Source organism: Vitis riparia, chromosome 16 (genome assembly GCF_004353265.1).
Source record: "Vitis riparia cultivar Riparia Gloire de Montpellier isolate 1030 chromosome 16, EGFV_Vit.rip_1.0, whole genome shotgun sequence".
Classification (NCBI taxonomy): domain Eukaryota; kingdom Viridiplantae; phylum Streptophyta; class Magnoliopsida; order Vitales; family Vitaceae; genus Vitis; species Vitis riparia.
Genome location: NC_048446.1, coordinates 14,830,462 through 14,855,624, shown reverse-complemented (window position 1 = coordinate 14,855,624; position 25,163 = coordinate 14,830,462). Strand labels below are relative to the sequence as shown.

Here is a 25,163-nt window from a genome sequence, read left to right as displayed (position 1 = left end):
AAATAACTCTATATTGATCCAAACCATCCTATATGCTCCAACTTTTTACAAAATATTATTTCCCATTCCATATGCATAATACTGTCTTTTCCAAGATGATTATTAATAGGAATACCTTCCTGCATACCTCAGGAAAGAATCAAAAATGTTTAGATGGTGAAAAAGGTTCTTAGATACAGCCAGTATAATAATTTTAGGCAACAACAATGCAAAGCAACATGCCAAAAGGATGATTGCTAAAACATCAAATCATAGTATGAGAGCATAACTACTTCAATTATAAACTTTTCAAGTAGTGTGCATTCCTTGTGGTGCAAGTCGTCTCATTAAAGCCGGCCTCACATCCAGCTAGAATTTTCACAAGAAAATATAGAAGATGAAGAAGATAATTTTTTATTATTTTTTTATTGGAAGATGAAGAAGATAATGACCCACCATGCAAAAGAAAATTCGTAGGCAAGCAAAGAAATATATTAAAAGCACCTAGCTTAAGGACACACCAAAGTACACAAGACATCTAAAGGCGAAGAACAAGAAGAGAGAAACAAAAAATTAACCCCCCCCCCCTGCCCCTTCTCAATTACTTGCAATGTAACCAATTAATAAAGTCTACCATAGACATTGACACCTCATCTATACTCCCTCTAATCATTTCCAAAAAATTACAAACAAAAATGGTTTTAAAATCTTGATTTAAGTACTCTAAATTGTCAAAACACCTTTGATTTCTCTCTTTCCCAAATAGTTCAGTTCAAAACAAATACAAAGGAACAATTTTCCCTGCTTTCTTCTGATTCTTCCCAACAAAGGATCTATGCCAACTTAGAAAGGTCATTACTATTGAAAAACTTAGCGCCTATACTATTCTAAATAAGGAAAAGACCAGCTGCCATAGGCTTCTTGCTCTAGCATAATGAAGGAGAATGTGCTCAACAGATTCATCCTTAACATTGCACATAAAACATCTATTCACTAAAGTTCATAATTCTTTTCTAAACTACTTCCCAAGTAAAAAAAAAAAAAAAAAAACATTTTGTTGGAACCAATGGATTCCAAATAACATCTACCAAAAAAGGCTCTAATCTCCCATGCACTATCCAAGAGTATAGAATTTAAAAGTTACCAATCTTTGAAACCATCCATGGCACCCTATCTTCTTCACCCCTATTTACCCATTTTCCTTGCAATCTCAATCAACACCATCCAACACATCCCACCTTGAAATCAAGATAAAACCCCACTCCTAGTTCTCTTTAAAAGAGAAGTAAGAGCCTCCATCGCCAAAACAAATAGAGAGAAAAATAAAGTCCCCTTGCCTTAACCCTCTTAAATTTAGAAAAAAGCCAATGGGGGTACCTTTAACAAGAAGCAAAAACCTAGCCATAGAGATACACAACCCAATCCACCCAACCCACTTCTATCCAAAACTCATTTTCTACATAACTACAAGCAAGAAACCCCAATTTACATGATCACAGGTACACAACTCAATCCACCCAACCCACTTCTATCCAAAAACTCATTTTCACAATAACTATAAGCAAGAAACCCCAATTTACATGATCATAGGTCTTCTTACTGTCAAGCTTCCAGAAAACACCATTAAAGAAGCTCTTTAACCATAAACTGACGACCTCATTTGCAATAAGCACACATCCAAAATTTGACTACCCTCTACAAAGGTGTTTTCATTATAACAACTAAGTTATTATTTTTAACAACTTTTAAGTTTTATTCTGAGTAATCTCACGTATTCTAGACCATATGTGTGTCTTAGGACTGGCAGAGTGTTGTTTATTGATATCTAGGCCACAAGAGGAGGATCTATGACAAAAAAATTAGACTTATACATCATTGCAATATAAGTTTAAAGTTTCTTATTCTATATATATATATTTAATAGGTAAACAAGAAATGCATTAAAAGGGCCAAAAAAAATACCAAAAAAGAGTGCACCATAGTATACATGACGTATACAACGACCACCAAGAGATGGCCAAAAAAGGGGAAGGGAAAACAAAAAAAATACTTCCACCCTTAATAAGGACCCAACAAATCAATAAAATCACATAAAGACATTGGGCCTACAGCAATGTACAACTTGGTCCAAGAAAAAAAAGTTACAAAGGAACAAGTTTTTTAGTCTTAGGACAAGGAGCTCATCGTTTTCAAACGATCTTCTATTTCTCTCCTTTAAAATTGTCCAAAAGAGACAAAGGAGCTCCCCCCCCCACACTTTTTTCTGTTTCCTCCTAACACATGACCCACGCCAACTCAACAAGGTCTCTCTTACTAAGAAAAAAAAACACCTAAGAAATGCCAAAGAAAGAGAACAAAAGCTGTGGCAAAGCCCTTACTACACCACAATGAAGTAAAATGTGGTCAATCGACTCTTCTTTGGAGACAATCTAAAGTCAAAACTTTACCCCACGAAGTCTCCCAATAAAGAGACTCGCCCTAGGTGAAACCCAATAGTTCCAAACTACAACTTTTGGGAAGGGGGTAGAGCTCGCAGGCTATAGGAAAGAAGAGTAAAGGGACTTCACAAAGAAAAAATCATTCTTTATCTCCAACCAAAACATCTTATCTTTTATTCCCCTATTCACCGTCTTATCCCAAAGTTTGAACACAAAAAATGCTCCACAATATCAATCTCCCAATCATTTAGATTCCTAGAGAAATTAAGAGTCCAAAAACCACTACCATTCACAAATCCACCACCCACGCCTCCTTTGAGCTAGCTAAGGAAAATAAGGGAATGAATCACATAACGGCTCATTCCCACACCATCTATCTTTACAAAGAAGGATCAAAAAGATAGATGAGTGGTTGATTAGTTTCCTAATTAACACCTAGTTTTTTTAAGTTAGAAACAACAAATAATTCATTGATCCATAAACCAAACGTATAATAAGGATAGGTGATGCTCTACCATGTACAACTAGTCCCATGCATCAACCTTGATTATCCCCTAGTAATGAATATATTTCTAACCAATCATCTTGACGAAACTTTTGCATGATATTGATTGCAGGGAAGGTACCCATAAGACCTAAACTCATCTTTAAGACACCTAAAATGTTGTTAACATACAAATCAACATATTTAAAATAAGGAACAAAACATCTATTCTAGGACATTCCTTGGTGCAAAGGGAAAGCCATATAGAAAAATAATTATGATAATAACAATAATAAGAATAATGATATCATTAATAATAATAACAATAACAATAACCATAATATTATTAATAATAATAATAATAACAATAACCATAATAATAATACTAATAATAAAAATCAAATTGACACGGGACAACTAGTCCCAAGAAAATAGTCAAGTTAACTTGTTTAAAATAATATTTAAATTACCTAGGAAACTTGAGACTTGTAGTACTTGGTTACTTATGGTAGATATTTATGAGTTTTCATTTCTTAAGTGTTGGAAGTTGTGAAGACATTGAAGGGTTATTGGGACAAATAGGAGGGAAAAGTGATGAAAAGAATTTTGCCTTTTATTTATTTTTTTTTTTTTTGATAAGCAACAGCAGAAAATATATTAGAGAAGGCCGAAAGGCCGCACCGCATACAGGAAGTATACAAAGCAGCCACAAGGCCAAAGAGCCAAAAACAAAAACGCCTCACCAGCCCTTATGGGGTCGCAACCCACTCCAAGAAGCCTATAAGCGAAGAGGACTCCTCTCCCCTATACAACTTAGCCCAACTCCACAGACTACTTACAAAAGACTTCTTGAGAGTCTGAATAGCCAAGAGACCCCCTCTAAAGGCTAGCCTATTTCTTTCTTTCCACACCGTCCAAAATAATTTTGCCTTTTATTTTGAATTTTCAATCAATGGAAATCTCTTCTTAAGAGTTTCTCTGGTAGATTCTAGACTTTCTTGGGTTAGACATGTTCTATCCTCTTTTATTTCTTGCTTTTTGTTGTCTCACAAATATTCTGTATTGAATTCTCATCCTAACTATACATGTATCACAAACTGAAATCTCCTCAAAAAATTCATAAAACCCTCAAGTAACCTCAAGACTTATGATTGCCAACTCATATGGATTCAAGCAACCTTAAACACTATCGAGGAGGACATATAATGCTAAGGGCCAATAGGAAGCACTTGAAGAAACGATAGTGCAATAACACCAAAAAGATTTACTTTAGAGGCTAACTCTCAACTTCTAAGATTGCTACAATAGATAGCTAAGAGGGATACTAACATTACAATATTTTAATAATATCTCTAAAACATACTAATACAATATACTATTTCAAGGAAATTATCCAACTTGCCCATCTATTTTTTTAAATAAGTAAAATAAGCAATTCAATTAAAAGCGCTTGAAAAAGGCACATCAAAGTCAAGGCACACAAAGAGTGTACAATTGGCACCAAAAGACAAGCAAAAGGAAAATAACAACAACAACCACCACCTGATACAAAAACAAAGCCCTAATAACCTAGTAAAATAGGAAGCCCCCAACTAACCCTCTTCCCTTCTCTACTCCTAAACCCAAGAAACTTTACATTCCTTGGCTCCTCACCATCGGACCAATAGCAGAAGCACCTTTGATCCTTAAAACAAACTAGGTACAAACTAAATATGCTTTTTGAGCTCTAAGCATTGACTTTATGATTTTTTTCTCATCCCTATCTTTAGCTCCTCTTAAAGACAACCTTCTACTCCCTTGTACTTCACAAAGCATTGAGCTTCTTCAATTCCCTTTCGAATTTAGAAGAAGCAGAGTTCTTTCTCCTCTTCCCACCAACTCAGCCCTTCACCTCCTTTCTAGCCTTCATCTGTTAAAGAAGTGTCAATGTCTCTATTTCATACCCTTCCATCAACATTCCAAACCAATTAGTGAAAGCAACGAAGTTGTTGAGACACCGGTCCTCCAACAAGACATCCCCCCTAAGAGCTAAATAGTGAACCTCTCCATCTTCCCCAACCTCTCACCCACTAAAACATCAAGTGGCCCTACCTCCTTCCTAGTAAACTCCGCCACAATTCCTTCCACCAAAACCATCCTCAACGAGCCACTACCACCTTGTGCAAAACTATATTACAAACTCCCTCATGACCCTTAAGAACCAAGCCACCCTCAAAGAAAGAAGAAGAAAGAGAGGCCTCCATCCCCAAAGAAGATACAAGGAGAAGAAAAGAACCTGGAAACCTTGTCGCCTCACCTAAGAGGGTCACATCAGAGCTCGAATGACTATTCTCCACTGGTAAAACCATTGTATCCTCCTCCATGGTAGCTCCATAACTTTTGTTCTCCATACCTCTAACAAGTAAGGTCTCGACGAAAAAAGAAGCCTCAAGCCCCTGAAAGTTTAAAAGGGCAGTTCCCTCAATCTGAAGCCAAGCCCATTAAAACTAACAAGATGACAAATATCAACCCCCCCCCCCCCCCCCCCCGCGAAAAACAAAACTCTTTCTTTTTTAAGCTCCAAACCTTAACCCACCTCTTTGGTGAATGTGAATCAAGAACGGAATCAGAAAACTCCTCCCATCCCCCCACCAAACAACTCTTCAGCATCACCTCCCTTTGTTGCACCTCTAACAAGTCTAACTGAAGCCACAACCATAACACCATTTTCCCTTTCCACCACTTTAGAAAAAAGACCTTTTTCAAGCACTACTTGCCCTCTACTTCCCTCCTCTAATCTCTGGTGCATCTTCTCTACCCCTTTGAAAGTAAGAGAAAGAGGCCACACCAAGATCCTTCAACTTCTTGGCTAGAATGGACCACCCTCCCACCACTCCCCTACCTTCAGGGAATATCAATGTGAACCTCTTGGCCTCCACAGATTTAACCGAACATTGAATAAACCTTCTAGCTCCATTTGAACGGTTTTCCATCTTGAAAGCCCTCCCTCCTTCCTTCCAAACCTTACAAAACTCCTTCCCATCTATTTTATTGCTACAAGCTTCCAACCCCTCTAGCAATTGAGACAAGCTCACATTTCTGAATCTAATCCAACTAAAGGAACCTCTACTCCTCACCAAAATGATTCCTCTCAAGCCCCCATTGACCTCCTCAATAATGATTTCAAAGGGCTTCAACTTAACCGAAATTGCCCATCTATTTTATGTCATTGTTTTATGCTTCTAGAAAAGTCATAATGAAGCTTGAGAAGATGCAAAGGGAGTTCCTCAGGGGTGGTAGAGAGAAAATTTCATAGGGCAATGTGATCAACCATCTGCATGGAGAAAAGAAAGAGAGTTTATGCATTAGAATTTTTTCTTTGCTTAAAAAGGCTCTTTTTGTAAGTGAAGTTGGTGATACACATCTAAAGGGAAGCTATCTAGAGATAGGTTATAATATAGGGAGGACGAAGGAATTCGGCCTTCTTGTGATGTAAAAGATGGGTATGATGTTAGGTTATGGAAAGCTATCAGGAAGAAAGGTTACACCTTTAATAGTAGAATTTCCTTTTTGTGGGAAATGGGAGGAGGGTAAAATTTTGCAAGTATAGGTGGCATAAGGATGAGCCCTTGTATGTTTCTTTCCATCTCTATATGCTTTAGCTTTATCAAAAAAAGTTTGGGTGGCAGATTTGTGGGACTAAACTGGTAAAAGGGGTCATTGGAACCCTTATTTTTCTAGATATCTAAATGATTAGGAGTTGGATAATGTGGAGAAATTTTTCTCTAGACTACAAGGTAAGGTGGTGAATAGAGAGGAAAAGCATAGAGTAGCGCTGATGAATGAAAGGAATGATACCTTCTCCGCAAAATCTCTTCATGCTGACTTAAAGTAAGGGAGTTCAACTCCTTTTCCAGTGAACGTCATTTAGAATCCCTTGGTTCAATCTAAAGCAAGTTTCTTTGTGAGGGAAGCTTGTCTAGGAAAAGTATTAACTCTTGATCAACTTCAGAGAAGATGGTGGGTGTTGGTTAATAGATGCATCCAATGTAAGTCAAAAAAAATAAAAATAAAAAATAACATAAAATCAATTGGCCACATTCTTCTTTATTGCACCAAGACAAATTCTTTGGTAGTTAGTCTTACTCTTTGTTTGGTGTTCCTTGGGTTTTATTCCCCATAGTTAAAGAAACTCTTTTAGGGTGGAATGGATCCTTCATAAGAAAAAGACGTACGAAGGTTTGGCAAATTACTCCTTTATGCAACTTTTTGAACAATTCGGAAAAAAGAGGAATCAAAGATTGTTTGAGAACAAGGAGCGATCTATCCATATTCTAAAGAGCCTATTCCTTAATAATCTCTTATTGTGGGTCAAATTGTATATAGGTGAAGGTTTAATGTCTCTAATTGATTTTGTTGATTGGTTGGATTCCTGCTCAAGAGAAAATTGATTTTTGCTCTCTTTTTGAGTGCTCCTTAGCAGGGTTGGTTTTTTTTTTTTTTTTTTTTTGTTGACTCCTTTGACACATGTTGTAGACTTCTTATGTACCTTAATGTGTTGTTTTTTGGGGACACCTAGAGCTTATGTACCTTAGTCTGTTGTTTTTTGGGGACATCGTTTTTTTCTACATTGTTGTATACATCCTATATACCTTGGTGCACTGTTTTTTTTCTTTTATTTTTGATAGACATGGAAAACCCAAAAATTTGCACAAAATTACTCTCCACTTAATCCATTGACGCCATTCTCAATGTCTTAAAGTGGAACATTTGAATTAGTTCCTAATACCACTACAATGCGTCAACCATCTCCAACTTCAATTGGCTCCTAAGTGACTTTGTTCTTCGGAAGTCTCGACCACTTAATCAAGAACTCTATTGTAGTAGAAACTCTCTATCATGAATCATCAAATCACATGTCGAGTCAATAACTACATGACCTTGGGCTTATACAATGTCTCTTTCCTTCTAAGTGCTTTTCTAGAGTTCCTTCACTTTTTCCTCTTCAAATCTTGATAGTGTTGGACACCTTAAGGCCCTTCCCATATCTCTCATTGTCATGACTAGTGCCTTGGCTTCAGTTCTAACTCATTCCACCAACCAAACCTTAGGTCAAGGCTTAATTTAGAAGCAGCTAGTTTTCTAATCCTCAAGTACAACTAGATAGGTCATCCCTTAGTTTCATGCTATATAAGACTACAATATCCAACTTTTTTCCTATAACCACTAGAGCCATGCATAGAAAATCCTTCTCTAAGGTGGCCACAATGTATAGCAAGGGCATAAGCACCATTTTGGTCTTCCCTAAGAAGTCTAAGCCAAATAGTACATTGTGGTCATTCATAAGAGCAATGGTCATGTCAACATTCCTGCTCCACAATTTCAAGCATAGTTTTATCCCTCAACCTATACCATTTCGCCTCTAAAGTTAACAGCCTTAAACCATCTCAGCTCCTTGATTGTTTGTACCTCTAATCACTTCGCATCTTTCTTTGAGACAAACTTATTAATGGTATAGTGCCAATCAGGGCATACATATGCTTCTTCTTTGAGACATCTTAGGCATTGCTTTGGCCTTGAGGGAGTTCAGTAGTTAAAATGGTAAGGGTAGATATTAACTCCAAAAGGATACTTTTATTAAGATTACTCTTAATCTTTTTTCTCCTATCTTTAATCTTCCACAATAAGGATATCTCCTCATTGTATGTCTCATTTTTCCCTCAACTAGTTGTGTAGGAAAAAATATGGCACGTAAAAGAGTGAAAAGTAAATAAACTAGATGCCAATATTCCATGTTTTAAGAAATAAAACTTTTTCTATATTCATAAAACTATATAGTTTAAGAAACATATGCCTTGTTTAGATGTAGGACCCTTATCTTTAATTAACTTTGTTGATTGGTTGGGTTCTTGTTGAGGGTTGGTGAGTGTTTGCCTTTTTTGTCCTTGCCTTTTGGGGACTCTTGTATACTCCCTATATGCTTCGGGTTGCCTCTTAAGCGCCCTTTTTCTAATACATATTCTGTGTGTTTATCTATCAAAAAAAAAAAAAAAGAAGAAGAAGAAGCATATGCCAACCCATGATGCTAACAAGAAGTTTAAAGCATACACATGTTTTAAGAAATAAAACATTTTCTATATCCATAAAACAATAAAAAAGGTTTAAGAAATATATGCCAAACCATAATGCTATCAAGACAATTTAAAGAATGTGTAAGGATACGTTCTAGCTCAATTAAGATAGCAGCTCGGGATCCCTAATTATCCAATTAATAGTCCTAGCCATATAAATGCAAGAGATCTTATGAACTTTGCAATTGAAAAATATATGATTTCATGAAATTTACATATTTTTATTTGCATTTACATTCAAAAATCAAGATAGGCCACAAAAATAAAAACAAGCCAACAATGCATCCTATAATTAGGCCATAAATTGGATGGTCTAAATCAATGTGCATATTCACTTATAATCAACAAAAGTCATCTATCAAAAAGTTTGTTTGTTCATGCATGACCCTTGCAAAAATTTATCAACTAAAACAAAAGCCCATTCAACAAAAAAGGACCCACTAGTAAGAAAGAAACTTCACCAATTTTGGCCATGGAGGGTTCCTTAGTTATCAAAAAAAGAAGTTTTGCCAACTCTTTTGAATACTTCCATCTCACCTTGTACGAAGCCCATGGATTGAATCATCAAACTCTAGAACTGAAATTTTAGCATCTTGAAAAGCTAAAATAATTGAATCTCTTCTCCTGCTATTATCACCACCTCCTGAAGGCAATACCGTCATTGTTTCAACATTACCATGCAACCTGCAATGCAAGGAAAAGAAGAAAAGTTGAATAATAAGTGCATATAATCATAATAGAAAGGGGAAAAAAAAAGTAAAAATAAAAACTATAAAGAGAGAAAGTCAGTAATCATATGCTAAATTTGTGGGTAGGTAAATAAGATAGTAAAAATCAATAATACATTTGTTATATTCATGCAATCTATATACTAATAGAAAAAGATGCATTAAAAAAAGGTTGTCAGACGATGAAGAAGTGAATTGATTCTTCTCTAGCAGTGTTAAGTTTGATTTGTTTGCTTTTTATTTTGAATAAGCAAATGAAAAAGATATGTTTTCTTTATGCCCAAGCAGACAAAGGGAATAAAGAAAACACACCTAGCGGAAAATAAAGATAGAAGGAAAAATAAATAAATAAAGTGAAGGAAGAAGCATTCTAGCATTTAAACTCGAGAAGGTCCACCAACCACATATAATTGATTCCAAGATAACATCCTTCAGCTCAACTCCAAGATAACCCCTCCTCTCCTAGTTCTTCAACTACACCATGCCACAGAAGGAGGAGCAACTTTCTACACCTCCTTCCTCATCTCAGTATAAGTTAACCATGGCAACCTCGAATGAGCATGGTCACATCCATGCAACTCCAAAGCAAGCAAAATCAAAGGTCAAAACCTCCCTAGTCACTGAACAGAGAATGAGGAGATGATTAGCAAACTCTTCATCACACTCACATATAGCTAATCTGGTTCACGCCAGATAACCATCCCCAATCAATATTTATTGTATTTCCTTTCATGTTCCAGCACCTAGTTTTTCGACACACTTTTAATCTTCTCTTTTTTGCCTATATCCCAATAAATGTCTATAACCCCACAAACCTACATTTCCTGTTCATATTTTATTCCTCTATAAATTTATATCCTCTAATTGTTACCAACTTCACCTTCCTAATATATCCTCTAAATGTTACCAATGTTGCTTTCCAAGAAATTTAAAAAAAAAATGCAAAATTCCACCCAAGAGTACCAAAACCACCATAAGAATCAAACACCCAACTCTCCTATACTTTTCTTTTCTTTTTTTTTAACTTTAACTGCAAGTTAAAATAATATTATAATGTGCCTGACAAAAACATGGAGTGCACCATGTACGTAGAGAGAACAAAGAGAACACCGAAGGCAACAAGGTACCATAACAACTTATTCTACCCAAACAGCTGAAGAAATAAACGGTATGACCAAAATTACAATCCCAAACCAACATTAGACAAAGAGAAAAGGCTATTTGCAAAGGGATTCTTCATGGACACTTCCAAGCTCTCCACTCCCTCAAAATGTCTTTTATCTCACCTTTTTGAATGACCAAAGAAGATAAAGAGGAACAATTCTCAGAAACCTCTATTGACTCTTCTCCACAAAACTGTCATGCCAACCTAATAATATGTCAACTAAAAGAGGGAGTACCCATGAAACTCCAAATAAACAAAATACTGAGGACCATAATCTATAATCCACCTTACAATGAATAAGAATATGATTACATGACTCCTTACACTACTTGGAAAAGAAACACTAACTTGCTAACTCATGAGCTGATACAATGGAAGTCATTAGCAACCAAGTCTCCAACAGTTTTCTCAACACTAACCAAATTGCTCAATCCAATTAAATTGCAATTCCTAACAAGTCTTAAGCATGCAATGATAGGTGCACACCCCTCATTTTCTACTTGAAGCAACAACCAACTTAACAATACTTTATGCTCTCTCCTCGATCTTTATGGGTCTCTCTCCGTAGTTATAACCAAGGATGAAAATATTGGAAATTTTTTATAGGTAAGATCAAAAGGTACATATATAAAGAGGAGATGCCAAAATAGCACCCCTAAGTATACAGGAAGTATACAACAGAACCCTAAGGGGGCGTTTGGTACACGGGAATAGGGAGTGGGAATAGATATCTCATTCCTTTTCTCCCTTATTCCTATGTTTGGATAAATGTTAAGAAGGCGGAAATGAAATAAAAAATTATTCCGGCAAAAATCAAATCCAACTTATGAGTCGGATTTGCATTCATTAAAAGTAGGTGGTATTCTGATTCATTAAACCTATTTGATAATATAAAATAACCTAAATTACTATTTTACCCTCTTATCTTGTTCTTCAAACCCGATGTTTATCTTCTTTGTAAAGGTAGAGATCCATTCATCATCCACTTCTTATCTTCTTTGTAAAGCTAGAGACCCACTCATCATCCAATTCTCTGCAACAAGTGATTCTTCCAAATTGAATCAATTAAACCTTCCACGATATTTAAAAAAAAAAAAATCAATTTATAATTTATAGGGTTTTGGATGTTCATTTTGATTGTTGGATCTAGGATTCGTCATTGTTTGTTGCAACTAGGTTCTGAAAACTCCCTTCTACATCTTCGATCAGGTTTATCTTATTTTCTCTTTCTTCTTCTACTTCTTTATATGTGTTTCTTCTTCTCTATAAATCGATTAATTTTTTTTTTATTAATTTATGTTTGGAATCTTTGATGTTTCTTTATCTTGTATTAATGGAAACTGGAGAGAAAAATTGAAATGGTTGGAAAAAGATTTTTCGATTTCACGTTTTTACAATATTGAAAATTTTTAATGGTTAGGAAAAAAATAAAAAGAAAAAAACAAACAAAAACAAAACTTTTGGTTTTTTTTCCCCTTTGTTTATTATTATCGGCGTCTTCCTTTCCTAGTTAAAGCTATGGATTCTGCCGTCTCGCAGAAAATCTGCTGCGTTTCCGGCTCATTTTGGAACTTTAGCATGGGCCACAGTGAAGATCTCTTCATATCATTGCTATTTAACAGTAAACAAACCATTAAGCACCGAGAAACCAACATTGATTAATTTTAAGGTTATGGATTTTATCGGATATGATACTTGTTGAAAATTAGAATAAATTTGAATTCTTTTATTTCCTCTTTTGAAAATAGGAAAAACATTTGATAGCTTTGAGAATTTAAATATTATAATAAATATTTTTTTTTTGAAAATATAATTTTATAACTACTTAAGCATGACAAATTATTCAAATTTTTAATAAAAATAATAATTGAATATTTGTGCATTAGGGTTATACGATTTTTTATGGTTAATTTTTTATTTATTAAATATATATATATTTTTTAGTCTTATTATTTAATAACAAAAACCTCTCAAATTTTATTTTTTAAAAATAAAAGTAAAAATAAAAAAATATTTTAAATTATATGTAAGGATATTATTGTAAATTTATTTCTTTTTCATTTCCATTCCTATTATTATCAAACATTGGAATGGAAACAAATAATCATTCCAATCTTGCATTCCTAAGTTCATCCAAATGCTAGAAATGGAATCATCAAATTCATTCAATTCCACTAAGAAATAGGAAAGGAAACAAAATATTATTTCTATTCCCTATTCCGACGTACCAAACACCCCCTAAAGGTTCACCTAAGAGGGAAAAGGAAAGAAACAAAAAAAATCATCTACCCTTGCTTAGAGCCTAACCAATCAATGAAACTAACAAGAGAATTATGGCTCACATCTACAAACACAGTAGACCAAGACCACAAATTACATACAAAAGAAATTTTCAACCTTTGGACCGATAACTCTTCATTTTCAAACACTAACAAGTCCTTTCCTTCCACGCTAATACATAAAGGGGTCACCTGTCAAGCCTTTTATGGACTTTACCCATGAAGGACCCATGCCACCCAAGGAGAGTCTCCTTAACCGAGTAGGAGAGAACCCAAGATACCCTAAGAGAGAAAAAAAACAAATGTCAAAGAACCCGCGACTTTGCACGGCAAAGAAAAATACGATTGATAGTTTCTTCTTCAAAGTAGCAAAGAAAACATTTATTTGCCAAAAAAAAAAAACCCTCCTTTGGACCTGGTTTAGAGTTAAGACTTTCCCCTAAGTCGTCTCCCAAGCGAAGAAAGCCACCCTAGGTGGCACACAAGGTCTCCAAATGATGCTACTAAGGAACAACAGAGGGTCAACGGGCTCCAAAACCAAATAGAGAGATTTGACCAAAAAGTTCCCACTCCTCAAGACTATCCAAATCACCCTATCAGCCACATCCTCATGCACCCTCGTTGCTTGGAGCCTCAACAAAAAGTATTCCACACTTCCCATTTCCCAATCATTAAAAGGCCTAGAGAATTGAGGGGTCCAACCATGCCCTTCACCTTCGAGGTTCCAAACCTTTGCCACCCAAGCTTTCTTAGACAATGAGAAGGCAAATAAGGAAGGGAAGGAATCACAAAGTGGCTCATTGTCACACCACTTGTCCCTCTAGAATCTCACTCTTTGACCATTTCCCACTTGGAAGGATAATCTACTACTCAAGAGATCCAACTCCTTTCTTATGGCTTTCCACAGCCCAACACCATACCTCTCTCTCACCTCACGGGATCATCACCCCCCAACATATTCTCCATACTTTTGACTAATGACTTGCTTCTAAAGAGTTTCACTTTTGTTGGCCAAAAAAACCAACTCCGCTTGCACAGGAGGGCTTTGTTCATCACAGAGAGGCACCTCACACCCAAGTCCCTCTTCTTTTTCTCCAAACAGACCATCTTCCACCTTACTAGATGTGGTTTCTACACGAGAGTCCCACCACCCTAAAGAAAATCCCTTTGAATCTTCTCAAACCTCAACCTCACCTGCCTTGGCATGCAAAAGAGAGACATGAAATAAATGGGCATACTAGAAAGAGTACTACGAATTAAAGTGAGTTTCTCTCTTTTCAAGATATATTGTCTTTTCCACATGGCTAACCTTTTGCGAAATTTCTCTTCAACCTCATCCCAAACTACCACAGATTTGAAAGGAACCCCCCAAAGGAAGACCTAAGTAATAGGAAGGGAGACCACCCACCTTACACCCTAACTCCAAAGCCAAGTCATCAATATTGTCCACCCTCCCCATAGGAATTAGCTCACCTTTTTCCAAGTTGATTCTCAAACCAAAACAAGCCTCAAACCACATAAGAAGCCAACTCAGAAGAGTCATCTAGTTTTGCAATGCCTCATAGAACACGAGAATATCATCAGCAAATAATAAATGAGAGATCTAAATTCCAACACCACCTCTACCTCTCACCCTCCACCCAAACAAATAGTTGCCACTCTCCGCCCTCTTACAAAGACAACTAAAAACCTCCAGGGCAATCACAAATAAATAAGGAGAGAGAGGATCTTCCTGACTCAATCCCCTTGAACTTTGAAAAAAATTGATTGGGGATCCATTTACTAGAACGAAAAAACTTCGTTGTTGAGGTACACCATTCTACCCATTTAATTCATCTCTCCCAAAGTTCATCTTCCTTAGCACTGAAAGCAAGAAATACCAATTTACATGATCGTATGCCTTCTCAATGTCAAGCTTGGAAAGAACACTTGCCTTCATTGCTTTCCAACCTTGAGTCTATAGCCTCATTAGCGATCATAATTGCATCTATAATCTGTCTACCCCCCACAAAAGCATTTTGGGACTCCATGATCACTTTGCCCATTATCTTCTTAAGTCTATTAGCCAACACCTTAACCAACAACTTATAGAAGTTGCCCACTAGGTTGAAATCTCTCAAGTCTTCAGCACCACCTTTCTTTGGAACAAGAACCAAAAAAGTAGCATTCAGTGACTTAATAAATTTGCCCCCCTCATGGAGCTCCCTAAAAACCACTCATCACTTCTTCCTCCACAAACTCCCAACTAAAAAACCAAACGTCATAGTGTACTCATCCGGAAAGTCATGGAATATCAATGGTTGGGTTTTATAGAAATATTAGTAACACCATACACATTCTAAAGAAAGAAATCAATGGGACCGAAATTGATTAAAATTCATAGAAATATCAAAAAAAATTCTAAATAAATGATAAAACAAACCATAACACATATTGAAGTTGTTCTTTTTAAGAAAATAATATACGTATGATAAAATTTGTGACATTGTGCTTTTTTTTTTTTTTTTTTTTTTTGATGGGTAAAACATGAGTGTATATATAACAAAAGAAGTGCCAACAAAGCGTCCCAAGGTACACAAAAAGAACATGACGATCGCCTAAAGGCTTAACCAAAGAAAAAGAGGGGCTACAAAAAACAACACCAACCCTTAATAAGAACCCAACCAAACAATAAAGCTCATCAAAGACAAAGGATCATCATCTACGAACATCTTCTTCCAGGATTATAGATTACAAACAAAAAAGTGTTTCAGCCTTTAGTTGGAAAACTCCTCTTTATCAAATGCTCTTTTGTTTTTTCCTTCCAAACTGTCCTAAAGAAGCATAAGGGAGTCGCACTCCACATATTTTTACTCACGAAATGGTCATGTCAATGTAAAAGGGTCTCTCTAATCGAAGAGAAAAGCACCCAAGACACATCAAAGAGGGCAAACAACAATTGCCTTAGAGCTCTTGCATTTTATAGCGAACAAGGATGTGGGCAATAGATTCTTCCTTATTTTGACAAAGAAACATTTGTTTGTTAAAATATCACCCTCTCCTCCATACATGACCCAAAGTGAAAACCTTTCCCCATGTGGCTTCCCAATCAAAGAAGCTCACCTTTGGCAGCACCTAGGAGTTCCAATAATGCCCATTAGGAAAGAGTCTTAGATAGAAGAGTAAACAATAGAATTTCACCATTAAAGTTAGGGTTTTTGGCGAAGCTGTGGTCTCTGAGGAAGTAGAAGAAGAAGAACAACAGCTTCCGAAAATCTCTCTCCTTTCTCTTCAAACAGCCAAGCAGCTAGCATTTCCATTGTCATTGAGATGGAGAAATGAAGGGAGGAGGCAGATGTTGGTTTGCAGTGGATTCAAAATCGTTTGAAATCTCTGTAGAGGTGATTGGGGAGAGATGTAGGGGAATCATTGTGGAAAGGAGTAGAGGTTTTACTTCGTGGGTCAGGTTTGGAAGTCTCAGCTTGTGCTGCTTGCTGGAAGGGGTGGAGGCTTGCTGTAGGGGTCTTGTTGTGCAGGGTCTGGTCAAAAGGTGGGAAGATGGAGGAAGGAGGTTTAAGTTGGAAAGTCGAGCAAATGAGGCAGGTAGGTTTTTATTGTGTTCCGTGGTTGACCTGGAATCAAAGAGATATTGTTTAGTGTTTCCAGAAGGAAAAGGAATTTTGGGAGGATGGGTTCTGCTGGCTGAAAAGCTTCGCTCTCTGGGGGTTATTTCTCGGGTTGAGTTTAGGGGAAATGTTACTTCTTATGGGACAGGGAATACAGTAGGGGAATCTGAAGGAAAAGCCCCAAAATCCTATGTCGATGTGGTGAATTCAAGAGTGAAAAAGGCAGGGGAAACACTATGGTTACAGTTGGGAGAGAAAGACATCTCAAGTGAGAGGAAGTTAATGGACCGATGTCTGGTTGGCAGATGGGGACATAACCCTCTGTTGGATTCAGAAATGCATGCTCTTGAAAGTTGGGGGAGAACCTGTTGGAATATTAAAGGAGGACTGAAGTTCGCAAGGCAGGGGGCCCTCTCTTGCTGATCGAGTTTGAGAATAAAGACGAGGCAGACAAGGTGCTTTTAAGAGGAAACAGATGGTTCAAGGAGTCGACTATGCATTTGGACAGGTGGGACCCAAAAGTGGGGTGTTCTCAAAATGGCGAAAGAGCCGAGAGTGTTTGGGTAAGAGTCATGGGATTGCCGTTGCACCTTTGGAGTCAGGAAGCCTTCAGAAAGATAGGAGACTGTTGCGGGGGATTCGCTGAAGTGGATGCAAATACTGCAAATCTCAAGGAACTAAGGTGGGCCAGAATTTCAGTGAGATATGCAGGTGTAGAATGGCCGAGTACCATGCAAGTAGTAGTGGGATCTTTTTGTTATGCTCTCCAGCTATGGTGGGAGGTGAAACCAGGCTTGTCGGAAGTGGTTCCGGCCATTAGAAAAGATAAGGGCAAGGAGCGGGAGGTCAGGGATGACGGAGAAGGAGTTACACGCGCTGGATTCATAAGGGTGGGAGAAAAGATGTATGGGGAACCTGCAAAAGTGGCTGAGAAGTACAACGCAGAAGAAGGCAGCTGCAGCACGAAAGTTCAGCCCTCTGGTACTGTGCAGGGAGCAGCATCAGAGACTGACGGGTCAAAAGGAGACCGATCTTCAGCTGGGGGGAAGAGTTTGCACTCTGGGCCTGGAGATTTTATGCCACTGGGCCGGCAAGATGATTCGGGCTGGGAAAGAGAGCCCGCTGAGGAGGGCCAAGGGATTAAAAAACCAGAGGTAATGGGCCGGCCCAATTTAAAGCTTTTTAAAGGCCAGACGGGGGAGAGAATACCCATTTTGGAGAATGCAAAAGGGGTTAGGGCTCCCGATGGGCGACGCAGTGGTGGCGGAGAGCAGGAGGGGGATTTGTTTGGGTTCAAGCTAGGATCGCCTCGTCCGGTCGTCAATTCCTCAGAAATCACTGACGAGGCGTTATTGGAGGAGGCCTCCAGGTATTCCGATCAAACCTCTTCTCCTTTCTCATCTCTGGGGAAACGGGATATCTCTCTCTTTTCTACTCCTTCTGGGTGGGACGGGAAAGGTGTCGTCATGGCAAGGACTTCCGACCGGGGAACAGCTTCAGATGACGAAGGGGGTGCAGTCATGGACCCGCTACGGATGATTTTGGCGGACGGAAGGGAGGCTGAGGTTTCGGACATGGTGGGTAGAGAGGCTGGGAATACCAAGGAATTATCAGTGGGGGTTTTGGGAAGAGATAAGGAGGAGAGGGGCAAAGAGGGGGATTTGTGTTGGCAGTCTAGTAGCCTGGCTAAATTTAGCCGTTATCTAGGAATGCCGACGGAGGGATTTAAAGGGGAAATATTGTTCTTGCTCAAGAGGATGAAAGAGAGGAAGATTCAAAAAGGCAATTTGGATGGCACAAAGAGGAGAAAATTAGAGACGTCAAAATTCGAAAGAGAATTGAGAAAATTGGAATGGACTGTGAACTATATTGGAGGTGGAGGAGGAGGTGAAGGAGGGGGAAGCACGAGTAGGTCTAAATGAAGCTCCGAATGCTCACCTGGAATGTAAGAGGGGCTAATAATTGCGACAAAAGGAAGGTGATCAAAGCTTTGATTAGGAAAAATAGGGTGGACTTGGTTTGCCTACAGGAAACCAAGATTAGGAAATGACCACGGGCATTGTTCGGAGCTTAGGAGTGGGTAGGTTCATTGAATGGGGAGCTATAGACTCAAGGGGTGCAGCCGGAGGAATAGTGGTGATATGGGACAACAGGATGCTGGAGTTGGTTGACATGCAAAAAGGATTGTTCTCTATTTCGTGCACTTTTAAGAGCTGCGAGGATGGTTTTATATGGACGTTTACTGGGGTTTATGGGCCAATTTTAAGGAGGGAGAGGGAGAGTTTTTGGGAAGAGCTGGGGGCCATTAAGGGGCTTTGGAATGGGCCGTGGTGCGTTGCAGGGGACTTTAATGTCATCCTGAGTCCAGAAGAGTGTAACAGAGGAGGGAGATTGAACTCAATTATGAGAAGGTTCGCAGAAGTGAAAGAAGATCTGGAGTTAAAGGACCTGCCCATGGTGGGGGGCCCTTTTACATGGACTGGAGGAGCGAGTAATCAGTCTTCTTCAAGGTTGGATCGTTTTCTGGTTAATGAGGAGTGGGATAGCCATTTTGGAGATGCGAGGCAGTTTCTCCTTCCAAGACCCGTGTCCGATCACTTCCCGATTCTTATGGATGGTGGGGGTATGAGAAGAGGCCCTATCCCGTTTAGATTCGAGAATATGTGGTTGAAAGCTGAAGGTGTCAAGGATCTACTGAAGCAATGGTGGGAGGAAGGCAGATTCAGTGGATCTGCAAGTTTTATCTTGGCTGAAAAATTAAAATTTATGAAGGCTAAGCTGAAGGAATGGAACAGAAACAGTTTTGGAAGGGTTGAATATAGAAAGAATACGGCACTGGAGCAGATGGAGTATTGGGATGCAAAGGAGAAAACCAGCAGGCTGTCATTGGAAGAGCTGGAAGCCAGAAACGAAGCGAAAGAAGAGTATAAAAAATGGGTCTTACTTGAAGAAATCACGTGGAGGCAAAAATCCAGGGAAGTGTGGCTGAAAGAGGGAGATAGAAATACCGGTTTTTTCCACAAAATGGCCAACGCACATAGGAGGAGGAATAATGTGGACAGAATTAAGATTAACGGAGCGTGGCTCACGGAGGAAAATGATATCAGGGAAGGGATCGCCAATGCTTTTAAGACGTTGTTGTCTAATCCGGGGGAATGGAGACCTTCTGTTTCTGGGCTGCAGTTTGAGATGTTAGAGCCTTTGGACGTCAGTGCATTGGAGTCTCCTTTTATGGAAGAGGAGGTGCTTGACGCCCTAGAAGGCTGTAATGGGGATAAAGCCCCGGGGCCAGATGGATTCTCTATGGCCTTTTGGATTTTTGCTTGGGATTTCGTGAAGGCTAATGTAATGAGCTTCTTTAAGGAGTTTCACGAAAATGGCAAATTTGTTAAAAGCCTAAATGCAACATTTATGGTCTTAATTCCAAAAAAAGCAGGGGCTGAAGCTTTAGGGGATTATAGGCCTATAAGCTTGGTGGGAAGCTTGTACAAGTGGCTAGCCAAGGTATTAGCCAATAGGCTAAAAAAAGTGGTTGGAAAGGTGGTCTCAAAAGCTCAAGGGGCGTTTGTGGAAGGTAGACAAATCCTAGATGCAGTGTTGATAGCCAATGAAGCCATTGATTCGACCCTTAAGAATAATGAGAGCGGCATTTTGTGCAAATTGGACATAGAGAAGGCGTATGATAAAGTGGACTGGAACTTTATTCTCACAATCATGAAGAAAATGGGCTTTGGGGAGAAATGGATTAGGTGGATTCGGTGGTGTATATCCACTGCAAGCTTCTCAGTGATGATCAATGGAACCCCTACGGGCTATTTTCAAAGCTCCAGGGGTTTGAGGCAGGGTGATCCCCTTTCCCCCTACCTCTTTGTCATTGCTATGGAGGTCTTTAGTGTTTTCATTAAAAGGGCAGTAGAGGGAGATTTTTTATCTGGTTGTAGGGTAAAAGGTCGGAGCGAAGAAGGGGTCCTAATTTCCCACTTGCTGTTTGCTGATGATACACTGGTGTTTTGTAAACCTTCTCAAGATCAGTTGACGTACCTCAGTTGGCTTCTCATGTGGTTTGAGGCTGTTTCTGGATTGAGGATAAATTTGGAAAAAAGTGAATTAATTCCAGTAGGGAGGGTGGAGAGTATGGATGATCTTGCTGAGGAGTTTGGATGTAGTATGGGTAGTCTTCCAACTACCTATTTGGGGATGCCCCTGGGTGCTCCTTTTAAGTCAGTCACAGTTTGGGATGGAGTGGAAGAGCGCTTCAGAAGAAGGTTAACTATGTGGAAGAGACAATATTTGTCCAAGGGAGGAAGGGCGACTCTCATTCGTAGTACTTTATCGAATTTACCCATCTATTTAATGTCATTGTTGTGTTTACCAAGCTCAGTTAGACGAAGATTAGAGAAAATTCAAAGGGATTTCCTATGGGGTGGGGGCAACCTGGAGCATAAGCCCCATTTAGTAAGATGGGAGTTGGTGTGTTTAAGCAAGGTGAAAGGAGGCTTGGGGGTCAAAAGCCTATCCCTCCTTAACAAGACTCTTCTTGCTAAGTGGAATTGGCGTTTCGCAAATGAGAGAGAGGCTTTGTGGAATCAAGTGATTAGAGGGAAGTATGGAGAAGCTAGAGGGGGATGGTGCTCGCGGGAAGTGAGAGAGGCTCATGGTTTGGGTTTGTGGAAAGGAATTAGGGCGGATTGGAAGTTGGTGAGTGATAGGATGGCTTTCATAGTTGGTAATGGAAGAAGGGTGAGCTTCTGGAGGGATAGATGGTGTGGGGAGTCTCCTCTGTGTATGACCTTCCCCTCTCTTTTTGCTGTGACGGTTGAGAAGGAAGCGAGGGTGGCAGATATATGGGATCCTTTGGTTGAGGGGGGTTGGGGGGTTGGAACCCCTGTTTTTTAAGAGCGTTTAATGACTGGGAGGTTGAGGAGGCAGAAAGATTTATGGAGAGGATTCAGAGTAAAAGAGTTATTGAGGATGTGGAGGATATGGTATCGTGGACTGAAACCAAGAGCGGTAAATTCTCGGTCAAGTCTCTTTATATAGCTCTTGAAGCGGGTGGTTCATCTTTGTTTCCTTCAAGCTTTATTTGGAATGCGAATGTGCAGCCCAAGATTTGTTTCTTTGCATGGGAGGCCACGTGGGGCAAAGCTTTAACATTGGATCTAGTCCAGAAAAGAGGATGGGCCTTGGCGAACAGATGTTTTATGTGTCTTGAGAAAGAGGAGACCATAAACCACCTCCTTCTTCATTGTTCCAGGACGAGGGCTTTATGGGATCTTCTCTTTGCCTTATTTGGGGTGTCTTGGGTTTTGCCCTTTTCAGTTAGAGAGACCCTTCTGAGTTGGAATGGCTTCTTCATGGGTAAAGACCGCAAGAAGGTGTGGAGAGCTGCTCCTCTTCACATTTTTTGGACGGTTTGGAAGGAGAGGAATCGTGTGGCATTCAAGGATGAGTCGGTGTCAATTCAGAGATTGAAACAATCTTTTATTCTTACTTTATGGGCTGAGGCTAAGTTGTTCATAGACGATTGCCCTCTAACTATAGCTAATTTTATTGATTGGTTGGGCTCTAAGTAGGCTTGTGGCTATAGGTTTTTTGTCTTTTGGCCTTTGATGGCGGGTGTATAGGTTTTGTATACTTAGAGTCGCTATTTTAGCGTCTCTTTCCCCCTTTTTTTAATGAAATTCATTTACTTATCAAAAAAAAATAATGCCCATTAGGAAGGAGACTAAGCTTACCAACTCCAAAATAGAATAAAGGGCTTTAATTGAAAACTTTCCGCTCTTCAACTCTATCCAAATCACCCTATCTTCCTCATCCCTATACACCTCTCCCCTTGCAGTCTCAAAAGGAACCACTCCCCACTTTCCACTCTAAATCGGTGAACCGCCTAGATAAGCAGTGAGTCCAACAACCCCCTTCAATTGACAGATTCCAAACGTAAACCACCTATGCCTTTTTTTCTTCTTCTTCTTTTTATAGGTATCACCTAAGCCTCTTTTGAGTGAAGGGAAAGTAACATACAATGTTGTGGTACAATAATATAATATGTGCTAATAAGAAATATGAATTTTGAAATCGTATACTCAATACTAATATGGAGGTAAAAAAAGTTTTAAACTACCTTTTTAACAAAATAATGCATGTATGAAAAAATTAATGAAATTGGTCCAAAATATTATGTTCACTAATGCCACATGAGTTTAAAAGGTGAATAATGAATACAAATATGGAGATACAAGTTTTATTTCCTTGAATTCCTATTGTTGGAAAACATTTTTTTATTAGCTTCATTATTTGAAAACATATTACATTTCGATATTTAAAATACATTACACTTATAAAATAAAATAATTTAAATTTCTGCCAAATTTATCTTATATTAATTTATTTCAAAAAAAATTAAAACCCAATGACAAAATTATTAATTTTAGTGTAAATTTTTTATTAGATTTTGAAAATAAATAAATAAATCATTCAAAATTTTAAAATTAAAATTTTTTAATTACATTCTGAAAAATAAATAAATAAATCATTCAAAATTTTAAAATAAAATTTCACATCAAATATTTTTTATTTGAAAATTGTTTTTAAGAGTCTTTAAAAAATTTTGTTTGAAAATATTAAAAAGATCATTTTTTTATTAAATTTTTTTATATTTTAGCTGTTTGCAATTTTGTAAATATTATTAAAAAGGTGATAAATATGATTAAAAAATACAAATAAAAAGTGATAATTATAAAGATTTTTGCAAAAAAATCCTGATTTAATCGGTGATATATCACCAATTTAAAAAAAAAAAAAAAAACAAGATTGAATGCCAGCCATTTGATTTTTTAGGATGCCAATTATTTTCCCCATAAGGTCAAAATTATATTTTTTAATTTGAAGACATCTTACTGCACCATATATGTATAAACATAGAGTTTGCTCCGACCTTTAATTTAAAGGTTCCCAACTTCTTTTCTAACCAAAGGTTTTTCCAAACTAACTCAACTTTATTGATAACTAAACTCAATCACCACTAAATCATCATCCACAAACCAGGTTTTACCGAAATCCAATACAAACTGAACAGTTCCACTAAAAGCACGATTGGAATGCTGGAATAGGGGATATAAATAGAAATTTCCCATAAATTAATCTGTTTGGATGACTTATTAGAAATGGGAATCCAACACCAATCATGTCAGAATTGGCTTCCTCTCTCGCATATGGTATTGTGCCTCACCTCCACTCTCATTCTTATACCAATTCCTATTCCCCATACTAAATGCACCCTAAAATTAAGAATGTGAGAAAACAAATTATCAAACACACTCAGTTACCTGTACTGACAGACGAGTTCAAGGGCAGCGCCAGAAATTCCGGCCATAACACCGCCACGCTTGGTTTCAGCGGAGGCTCTGGATTCTCTGCTGTCTTCTTCTTGAACCCTAACCATGTACACCTCAAGAATGTTGGCTGCGGTGACAATGAGGTTGGGAAGGGGTCCGATTTGGCGCTTGGCGGGCCACTCCGACTCGAGATCATCGGTTTGAATTGGTGCGATTTGGGGCGCGAAATCGGCGCGGCTGTGGGTGACGAAGCCGGAGGCGCAGTTCTCGATTCCGGTGGGCCAGTGCATCATCTTGTAGGCGGCGTAACTCATGGTCGGATGTCTAAGGTTTTGCAGAGAGAAGGATAGGGAGACTACGTCGTAGAGGAAACTAGGGCTTTTGGGAGGGTTGCAATGGGGGCTTAAACCCTCACTTTGGAGTGGTATTTGGCGGGATAGGGCTTTGTCACTGTTATGACAGAAGAGGAAGCGGTCCAAACCGGTTCGGTCCAATGTCGCAGACTCGCAGCTTATTTATTTTAAAGGGCTGTTTGATTAAAACGTCCGTTGAGCGTTGACAACCCAATTTTTTAAATTTAGCCATTCATTTTTTTTATCTCTCATTTGGACAAAAATGTCCTTATTATTTTCCCTACTAAAAGCAATCTCTCCTTTAAAACCTATATAAATATTTGAAATGGGAAATGACATTTATATCAAAAATAAATTATTTTTTAAATAAAAACATGAAAAGAATTAGATTCACAAATTTGATATCATTTCATCCTTTAATCAATTATTTCTAATTTAAATTACTCACACAAAAGATTTAATAATTTTTAAAACTTATTAAAAATAAAAGTGTTAAAAAAAATTATATTTCTAATAACAAAGAAATATAAAAATATATTTGATAATAAAAAAATATAAAACAGTTTCTACTCTTAAAAATAAAAAATTGTGTTTTTTGAAAACATAGTTGTTTTAAATTATTTTTAATTTTTATGAAAATAAAACATTACAATAAAAATATACTTGATAATAAGAAAATATAAAACCG

General features: G+C 38.0%; 1 protein-coding gene across 2 annotated transcripts in view; it reads right to left on the bottom strand.

Annotated features, from left to right (window-relative positions):
• Positions 1-24,595, bottom strand: part of LOC117933576 (cleavage and polyadenylation specificity factor subunit 1) — a 104,678-nt gene extending 80,083 nt beyond the window's left edge. For both annotated transcript variants that reach the window (XM_034855003.1, XM_034855002.1), the window contains exons 1-2: positions 24,114-24,595; positions 9,549-9,695 (exon numbers count right to left, since the gene is read on the bottom strand). In XM_034855003.1, coding sequence (XP_034710894.1) covers positions 9,549-9,695; positions 24,114-24,436 — 470 coding nt within the window. In that variant the 5' untranslated portion in view covers positions 24,437-24,595. The remainder of the gene's footprint in view (positions 1-9,548; positions 9,696-24,113) is intronic.
• Positions 24,596-25,163: the final 568 nt, after the last annotated feature.